The 9888-nt window shown below is 39.0% G+C and overlaps 1 protein-coding gene across 1 annotated transcript; it reads left to right on the top strand.

Moving 5' to 3' along the window:
* The first annotated feature begins 1185 nt into the window (after nt 1-1185).
* LOC124154918 (E3 ubiquitin-protein ligase lubel-like) lies at nt 1186-9240 on the top strand. Its single transcript, XM_046528691.1, has 7 exons — nt 1186-1285; nt 1785-1933; nt 2339-2500; nt 3285-3471; nt 5274-5467; nt 7686-7895; nt 9154-9240. Exons 1-7 carry the CDS (start codon nt 1186-1188, stop codon nt 9238-9240), a joined length of 1089 nt encoding a protein of 362 aa, XP_046384647.1.
* Nucleotides 9241-9888: the final 648 nt, after the last annotated feature.

Here is a 9888-nt window from a genome sequence, read left to right as displayed (position 1 = left end):
TCATACTTGCATTATCAATTGATCAGGGTGGACTGCTATAAAGTGTAGTATGTACTGTGATGATACTGAATTTTACATTGTATTTCTCTGAAAAAGAGACAATACATATTTTTACTTAAGCTATGCAAAAGCAGTGGCAGAAGTTTCGGTTAAAGTTGCAATTTTAAATAATTTTCTAACAAAAATTAAACCAAGGAAAAAGATATGCTCTTGGGTGTGTCATTTTGTATTTGTAGTGAGAGAGTGTGCAAGGTTAAATTCAAATTGTTTTTAGTCAAAGGTGTATGCATAGAGGTAGAAATCCAGCTAGTTAACACTGTTGATATGGGAGTATATCATGGTTGAATTAAGATGATCAGAGGAGGAATGATAGGGATGGAAATTATGATGTCAAGAGAGGGTCCTAGTGGGGCCTACTTACATATACATTTTGCAGGAGGAATAGGGAGTTTTGGAGGTAGGGGGCATGCATTGCAAAAAATTAGCAAAAGGTTGTTAAGTAATAATAATAATTATATTGCATTGCTTATGAATAGTTTACACAAATATGCTTAGAACTCGTCAATTGCATGCATAAAATGTTACCAAGGGTAGCTTGCGATAAAAGGTTAATCAGTAATATATTTTATTCACAAGATACTCTTCCTCAAAGTAAAAACCATGCTTCAGTAAAAAATCTTAGATGCTCTTTTGAAGTCATCAATGTTTATGATGTTTTTTATTACTGGAGGAAGAGCATTACTTGTATATTTTACAAGATCAATAATCTGGGCATTTCTGATAGAGTTGTAGCAATATTGAGAATTGACATGAATGCCATTCATCCTCCTAGTGACTAATGCTTGAATGGAATTGTTTTGGTTTTACAGTTGCATATTTTGTTTTACTGATATTACAGTCATGTAGATAGAGTACAAGGTAATGTCAGTATTTTATGTTGCATAAAATAAGGTCTAAATGAAGTATGCGTTCTTAAGTAAAATATAGAGTTGTGCTAAGATGTAAACATTTGCTATGCCATTACTGAAAAGTAATGGCATAGCAAATGTGGTGATTTTCTGGGAATCACCACATTTGCTATGCCAGTGAGAAGTGATTTTCTTGGAATCTTTCAACGCTGTCACAAAAAAGGATGCCGTGATATGTTCTCGCCAGGTCAAAGTGGGTGGGGATAGTCCACCAAGGATGCCTCCCCCTCCTCCTCCACCTGACGACCCGGAATATGAAGTGATCGAAGTCAACGCAGCATCCTACATGAATGGGCCACCACGACCACCTTCATTTGGTAATCATCAACCCCTTTATCTTTGCATTAAAGTATTACTACTATGAAAGTAAGTGATACATACACTAAGATGTTAAATAAAACACTGATTATGCTGCAGTATTTAAAAATTTAATTTTTTGAATCTTATATGACAGTAAGTGATACATACAGTAAGATGTTAGATAAAACATTGATTCTGCTGTAGCATTTAGCAATTTAATTTTTTGAATCTTGTTTTTTATGTGTATGTAAAACTCTACAATAGAAATCAAACATTAAAAATCAGATGTCTCCTTAAATTGATTTCATTCTTCTCCAAATAAAATTTTATCAGAACATAATGCTGATTCCATAATGTCTACAGGTGTCTCAAATTCAAGCATCACTTCAATCTATGTGCATGTTATTCATAATCTCTTAGTTACATTTCATCAAATTGGATCTGATGTGAGTGTAATCATGACTATGGTTTCACCTGACATACCACTTAAACTTGTTTCAAATCATCATTTTCAAGGAGTGAGGAAAGGAACTGGTCGCCATTGTGACCTATGTGGGGGATCAACGCCAGCGGTTCGCTGTGACCTATGCTCTGGTCAGATATTCTGCTCCTCTTGCGATGACATGTACCATCGCCATCCAAAACGACAGTCACATGTGAGAAAGGTAAGCACTTGAGTGGTGTTTTTATTAGATGATCGTCTAGGTGATCGATCACAAAAACCCCACCTTAATAAAGAGTTTTGGACCCTCCAAGTATTTACCAACAAATTAGAGAATAATAGATGATTAAAAATGCACAGTTTGTACATCTTTTTTCCTAAGTATGAGCTTTTAATATGAGAGGAAACTGGGCATGTCTCCTGTTGATGACAATTTGATTTCAAAGCAGTGAAAAATTATTTAACATTGTCAAGGGGAAAGTATGGACCTCCCAATGTATTTGCTGCTGACAGATTCTATGGCAAGGATTGAAGATTATCAGAATGGCAATACACTATGGTTTAAATGGTTGTTAGAAGCTCAACCGCACCATACCCATAACTCTCTCACTCGTTTGTGTACTGGCAGGTATTAGAGGCTCACACACTGACTCGACCACCACTCCCTCCGAGAGGGGAGATTGGTATGGCCCCTGTCCCCCCACCTCGAAGTCGCCAGAAGAGGACAACGACACTGTTTAGGCTTCCATCTACTGGAGGTCTCCTCTCTGCTCTGGGGAAAGAGAGACAGGTACTGTGTACTCTACTGGTCTTTGGCATTCGTGATTCTCGGTCCGAATTACACTTATTCTGCTCTGTGTTTAAATCTGCACAACCACAATAAAAATCCAGAGACTTTAATTTTTTGCCAGTTTATTATTTTAAATTTATGAATGGATTGTCAGCAAAACTAAAAACATGATGCAACTGTACACCATTAAATTTTCCACAGCAGTAACAATATTTAGTACATATTTACTGAAATAGCTTCAGCATGATTTGCATGCCTTTACGGTGTTACTTTTGGGAAGCTATTTTAAATAGGTACATACATATTCCTGTTTTGGATTGAGAAAAATTATATACTTGAAGTATTTCTTATTCTCATCTTATTGAGATACATTTCATCACCATCTACATACATGGATTTATTTGATGAAGCTGGGAAAAGTCTTTAAAATTTAAATAGAGATGATTCAATTTCATTTCCTCGCACGAGAAAAAGAAAATTTCATTTACAAGGGGAAATTTTCATTTAAGAAACTTTCCCTTACATTTCACCTTACTGAGATGAATTTTTTCCTCTGTATTGGGATAATCATTTATGTACATACTGTTTAGATGATTTTACTCTGATCTGAAAATCAGATTGATGCAATATAAAAAGTTTTGCAGTTTTTTCACTCTTGTTTTTGGTACGATTTTCAATTCAATTCAAAATCAAAGTACATAAGTTAAATGATGTACTTGGTGCTATATACATCCAAGTGATGTTCTCAACTCCACTCATTCGATATTTCTGCTTTTGTCGGCAGGAAGCAGGGCAAATGAAGAAGCAGGAGTTTTCACTCTCTGAGAAGATGGGCAGTTTGCGGAGGATGATGGGCAACCGGCCGCTGCCCCCTCCCCCTCGCCCTGCCTCCCCCTCTCCTCAGCACCCCCCTCCCCACCACCCCCCTCCTCACGCCTTCTCATCAACACCCACGGCATCCAAATTTCACAGTGAGATTCCCAAGGGTCCTGAGTTTTTTTGTGTGCATGTGGTATACTCTTGGTGGTATTCCTCACCACATTTACAGAGGGCGTGGTACATATCAGATGTCTTAATACCAGTGTTGCCTCTCATACTAGCAAGTTAATCTTTCATTGCATACTAAGGAGGATGCAAGGTATCACTCACTGGCACATGAGTAAACAACAATGCAACATCTAGCTTTGTCCGCAGTATGTCACACTCTTCTGGGTACTCGCACAGATCCATGAGGGGTGCCAGGGTGCTGATGAGATATTTTCATTTATTAATTTATATTTGAAATCAGTAAACTGGATAGCGTATTCGTCTGTGCAGTGGCCCGGAAAGTCAAACATCCGTCGCTCGATTCCCTGTCCAAGGGAATTTTTTCTAATGGCAATTCATGTATATTTCACCACTATTCACACGGCAGGATTTGAAATATTACACATACTGCATGATTTGCGCAGGTTTGAAGCTCTCAACCGGTTGTGGCTTCTTGGAAGTCCTTTCTCCCTCGTGTCACCATCCTTGATGGACTGCGAGGGCCTAACATTTGGCACCATGAGCCTCGGTGCAATGGCTACTGGAATAAGGAACCTGGATAGCATAGTGGCCGTAAAAGCCAAAGATTTGTGGTTCGATTTCCTGGTCCAGGGGAATATTTTATCATGGCAATTCCTATGTAGAGCTCCTCTATATTTTGATGGGATTCATCACAATGCTTGAGCATACTGGCATGAACTTTGTCCACAAGTAGTATGGTAATGGCTTTATTCCTCCGCAAAGCTTGGGGTTCATGGTGTTCATCATTATTGAGATAACCCTTGGGAAATATGGTCCTTTTTATGACCATTGCCACCTCGCTTTGTACTTCTTCAGTAACTCCAAAGAGATGTTTGCATGCTGCTTGTTCAGTGCTTGCAACAAAGTCAGCGTAGGCTATGGATCTCAGTGCCGGGGCTAAGTTACATCATTTAGATAGAATACAGAGCGTAGGCCCATCCAAAGCGTTGCTGGTCAGGATGACAACTTGCTTTCTGTCCAGGGATTCTTTAGTGATGACAATTGAGAAAACTCCACCCTCTTGCTTTCATTCTCCTTTGTTAGCATAAGTTCACCATTGACAGCAGTTGCACATTCCACATGTTCCCAATTCACCGGCTATAGTATCACAGCAAGGTGAAGTGAGGGGCTTCAAGTCTCCTCTCGTAGCCATCTTGGATTGTCGTTCACTCACCAGGGCATGTTCTAAAATGTGCTCCATTGCCAGGAATTTTGCCAGCACTAGCTAAGACCGTCATGTTGGCAGCATCTCAGAAGGAAGGCATGGGAGCTACAGATGCTCGCCTTCTCTTTTTGTAGCTTCTCAAGTGTCAAGGTGTACCTCCTCCCAGTAGAGGCAAGTAAAATAAGATCTGGTGCTTTCCTGAGGCACATAGTGAGTAAAATTCTATTGGATTTTCTAAAGCATGAGCTCATAAGCCAATGGTAGTGATGGAAAAACTCACGCAGTGGAGAACCAGAAAGAATTTTAATCAATGTGTGCCCTTGGAAAGCACCAGATCTTATCAACAATCATGTCTACAACATTTTTGGCGACCCAAATATTTGGGAATCTTTTTCTCATAGCTTTAAAGATGCATAGAAAATTTTTGCATTTTTTTGTGATTCTAATGCGATGATAACTTGTGATGATAAAACATTAAAAATGCAGCTATTAATAAGGTAATGTGGCTCTCACAGTTCTCATGACTTGCATTAATCAATATTTCTTTTTCAATGTCACAAGCAATGAGGGAGGGAAGCATTCATTCCTCATTCCGGCACCATCCTGAGAGCAGTCAAGGACACTGGCCACAACACCCTTCCCTCTCACCCCAGCCCCCCCCAGTCAAGTCACTGAATGGCTTCCGAGGGGCCTCCATGGGCAACCTTTGGGAGCACCAGCGCTCAGAGCAGGCCAACCTCAACTGGCAGGCACAGGTGCGACAAAACCACCATCTAAACCAAAAAGTGTATAAAGAAGGATTTTATTATGACCTAGTACATGAATTCAATTGATTCGGCTTTTACTTTGTGAAAATCCATCTTGAAATGAAAATACACAACCTTGGTAACTTTTCACTGGAAAATTATTTATTGGTACGACGCGTTTCGATGCTGAGGCATCATTCTCAAGTGAGGGAGAAGGGTTATACAGGGGTTATACTCCTTCCCAAATTTCCCCCCCCTCTATAACCCCCCTGCCAGAATTAGGGTATTTATTGGATTGTCGATATTATAATCAGTGTACTTGAGAATGATGCCTCAGAGTCGAAATGTGTCGTACCAATAAATAATTTTCCCGTGAAAAGTTACCTTGGTTGTGTATTTTCATTTGGACCTAGTACATACTTGTCCTTATTATAACTTCATTTTATCAACATTTGGACTTGTGAGATTAATAAATTTGTTTGCTGAATCACACACTCTGGATGAGCATTGTGCTCTGGATGACTTAAACGCTAAAAGGACTGGGGTTGGCGAGCCACATAGAAGGACAAAGATTAGTCGCTTTGATGGGCACTATGTATATGTACTTATATTTTTTGATCGTACCAATTGATTGTATTCCCTTATATTCCAAGTACTGATTTCCTGCTAGACCTGCCACAATTTCTCATCCACCATGCATTCTCTTTCAATGACCACCTATTCCTACAGAAAAATGCTGTGCCATGGGCTGTAGGTTTAGTCCCTCATATGCTCATCACCTTTATCTTGTGCAATGTAAGGAAAAATTCCTTTCCCAATTCCCAGTATACACGCATTAAAGCCTATTATTTGATATTTAAATAAATAAAAGATCATAGCACTTTTCTACAAAATGTTTTACTGCGTACAACACGTTTTGGCTCACTGAGCCATCATCTGGTACAAGACACTACAAAACATTTGTAAATTACCTTTATACCTTTGAGAAAGGGGGTTGGAGAGGATTTTACATGTTTGAAGAAGGGGGTGGGAACAGGCGTACAGAGAGTGGAGACAGTGGGAAAAGATAGAAAAACGGGATGTGGGGAACCCACGTAAGGAGGACGCTAGTCGTGACAAAAAAAATTTTGTGGAAAAGTGCTTCGATCTTTTATTTATTTAAACATGTCTAACTTCCACCAATCGAAGCTTGAATCTGTTGCACCTATTATTTGAATTTGGTATATTGATGACATTTTCCTCCTTTGACCACATGGTCTAGACTTTCTAAGACCTTCATCTCATCCCTTAATGAATCCTCCACTCTTTCCTTCACCTCATCTATCTCCTCCCCCAAAGTCACCTTCATAGATGTGTATATTTCCCATTCTTATCATAGCTTCACCACTTCTGTATACATAAACCCACAAACTAACCACAATATCTTCATTAGAGCAAGTGCCACCACAGAGATGTTTGTGATTGTCTAACACATTAATAATTATACAGGACTTTAAATCTTACATTCGTTAGGTTTTAGAGGTCATTATATGATACAATAATAATTAGAGATGTGTGAATAGTATCTGCGAATACTCAAATACCTCGAATACTAGAAAGTATTCGATATTCGAGAACTCGAATAGTTATGCTAATGGTACAACCCCGAATACTTTGAATTTCGCACCATACACTGTCGCACGCACGTCGTTGTTATTTGGCTCGGAAAAATGTAGAGAAATCTAGTAGTTTAGTGCATGCAGCGCCGTTATAAGCAAGTTGACGAACTACATCAAATTCGCGTGTTAGATATTCCATTAATCAGCTAAATTCCGGTTTGAATCCTTTAAAGGAAATCTCAATTACTCGCCAAAATCCTGGGTTTCCTGCTGCATAGGCAACCTAGTCAAACATTCCCGCATTCATAGGTTTTTTTTGTCCCTTCTGAAAAACGATAGATCGAGGTTCCACTGTATACCTTTTTATTTATACATTCATCAAGGGAAATAGAAGAAAAAACATACGTTTAATATGCTTTGCATTTGAGAAATCTGCTATTCGACCCATCTCTAATAATAATACGTTTTTTACATGTATAATAATGACTTATTTCTAAAATTGTTTCATTAAAATTCTTAGTATACTAACTAATAATAAATAATTTCTTAAACATTAGGTGTAAAATTTTTCCTTCTGAATTAGTGAATTAATGGTATTGGTGAAATTAATGAATGCCTTGCTGTTTTAGTCGGCTGCAGGCAGTGATGGAAGGGCATCCCCATGGCTACAGCCACATCAGGGGGGATTTGGAGAAGGAGGTACTGCGACCCTAAACCGCAGGAGACGCTCAGAGCTGACTGAGCCATGGAATGGGTGGCCAAGGGGAGGGATGGCAAGTAGCACATCTGTCACGGACCTCAACACAATGGGCCAGTGGCCCGGTGTGCCTATGCACCAGGTGAGGACCTTCATGTATTACTTAAGAGACGATAGCGATATTTTGTGGAACCATGTAACAGGTAACATTAGTACAGAGAAAAGTTTGTGCAGGCCACATAATTTTATTAATAAACTGACAAACATTCAAGGTGAAAATTATGAGTTGACAAGAAAAGACGATAAGTTGTCAAAACCTAGGTCGGTTGATAATAAAATTTTGAGGACCGTACAAATGTTTTTCCATCATAATGTTATCTTCATCTAGAACCACACAAAATGACTAAGAATCTGGAAATTTGTAATCATGTGAGATGAACAAACCTCTCTCTAATGAATTTTTCTCTCTCTTACGAGATGAAGTCTGAAAGAAACTTTTTAGGGCTTTCATCTATATCAATGTAGGGTATTTAGCTTTAACACTCAGCCAATTTTGAAGTCTTCCACCTATGCCTTATAATTTACATCTAGGCATGTAAGGATGCAAAAAATCCCTTGTTCCTGCAATAACTGTTTGAAGCTGATGTAAGCAGGTGACAATCGCCGGGCATTAGCATATCTGCTATACAGTCATTTGGGATTATACTGACAGCTAATAGATTCCCAAATATCTGGAAACTTCTATCCAATATGTGGAAATTTTGGTTTAATGCTGTTTTTTCCTGCTTCCTCTGAAGTATAAAGTAGATGATGAAGCTCATGTACCAAAGAATGATGAAGATAAAATGGATTGCCTGAGTAAGTGATGAGGAAGTGGTAAGAAGAGAGAGAGAAGTCTTCTTAAAGCCCTATGGGACTACTTAGTTTGCCACAATATGAGGCATTATGTACTGATTGATGTATTGATTCATTCAACAAATGAGTTGCGGCCTCGCTACGCCTTCCCTCGCTACTCTCCAAGCTCCCTCTTGCATACAAATTAAGGGTCTGTCTGATCCAGACCTGTTAATGCTCTGGCAAGCAAAAGGTAAACCTTTTTGATGAAATTGTGAAGAAAGAAGGACTCTTGGTCGCCTAGTGGCACAAAGAGAGACGAATATCGCTACGAATGGTAATAGAAGCACACTATCAGCCTGAGCAAAATCTGAAAAATACAATCCGAAGGCTAAGGGCCGCCCAAATTATTTCTCACTTTCACCACCAAAGAATGAGAGAAATAGAAGAATCTATTGCCTCTTTACGTTCTCCATATTAGTTTGAAGCTCCATGAATCATATTAATCCCTAACTTCACCCATGCAATTGAATCGAGTTGAATACACTTTGGCTATGTGTATTCAGATGAGGCACCAACAGCTTAGGTTATTTGCCCCACTGGGAAAGGTAGGACTGAGGAGGCATTCAATACATGGTGCTACTGAAAAATGATGAAGGTAAAATGGATCAACCCAGTAAGTAATGAGGATTTGCTAAGAAGAGTGAGAGAAAAGAGAAGCCTTCTTAAATCCTTAAGGAGAAGACTGGACGACTTAGTTGGCCACATTATGAGGTATGAATGCCTGATGAAAACAATGGTAGGACAGGTGGATGGGTGGAAGGGCAAGAGACAGCCAAGGATGAGTTACATAGGACAGCTTACTAACAATATAAAAGAGAAGACATCCGTCACCATGAAAAGACTAGCAGATAGGAGAGCTGCATCAAACCAATCTTAGCATTGTTGACTTATGATAATGATAATGCTCATATACATGCTAAATGTTTTAAAGAGATAATTTAGGGTATGCATTGTGATATATTTCAACTCTGCCGTGTGAATGGCGGTGAAATTAAAATTAATTATTATGGGAAAAAGATATCCCAGGACCACAAATCAAATCACGGAACTAAGGCTTTCTGGGCCACTGTGCAGACCTCTACCCTATCCAGGTTCCTAAATTTCCTTGAGAATCCAGGAACCAGGGTAGTATAGTGGTCTGCACAATGGTTTGAGAAGCCAAAGGAACATGGCTCAATCTCCTGTCCAGGGTAATATTTTCCAATGGCAATTTTTTCAAATGTAAGGTACATACATCA

Source organism: Ischnura elegans, chromosome 3 (genome assembly GCF_921293095.1).
Source record: "Ischnura elegans chromosome 3, ioIscEleg1.1, whole genome shotgun sequence".
NCBI lineage: Eukaryota > Metazoa > Arthropoda > Insecta > Odonata > Coenagrionidae > Ischnura > Ischnura elegans.
Note: the sequence above shows the minus strand (reverse complement) of the source record. Positions and strands in the feature narration are given on the sequence as shown.

Excerpts from the sequence above, each read along its gene's own strand:
- LOC124154918 (XM_046528691.1), top strand. The coding sequence starts at position 1,186 with ATGCCTCCCCCTCCTCCTCCACCTGACGACCCGGAATATGAAGTGATC. Across the intron at positions 3,472-5,273 it reads CACGGCATCCAAATTTCACA|CAATGAGGGAGGGAAGCATT; the intron begins GTGAGATTCCCA and ends CAATGTCACAAG. Across the intron at positions 5,468-7,685 it reads ACCTCAACTGGCAGGCACAG|TCGGCTGCAGGCAGTGATGG; the intron begins GTGCGACAAAAC and ends TTGCTGTTTTAG.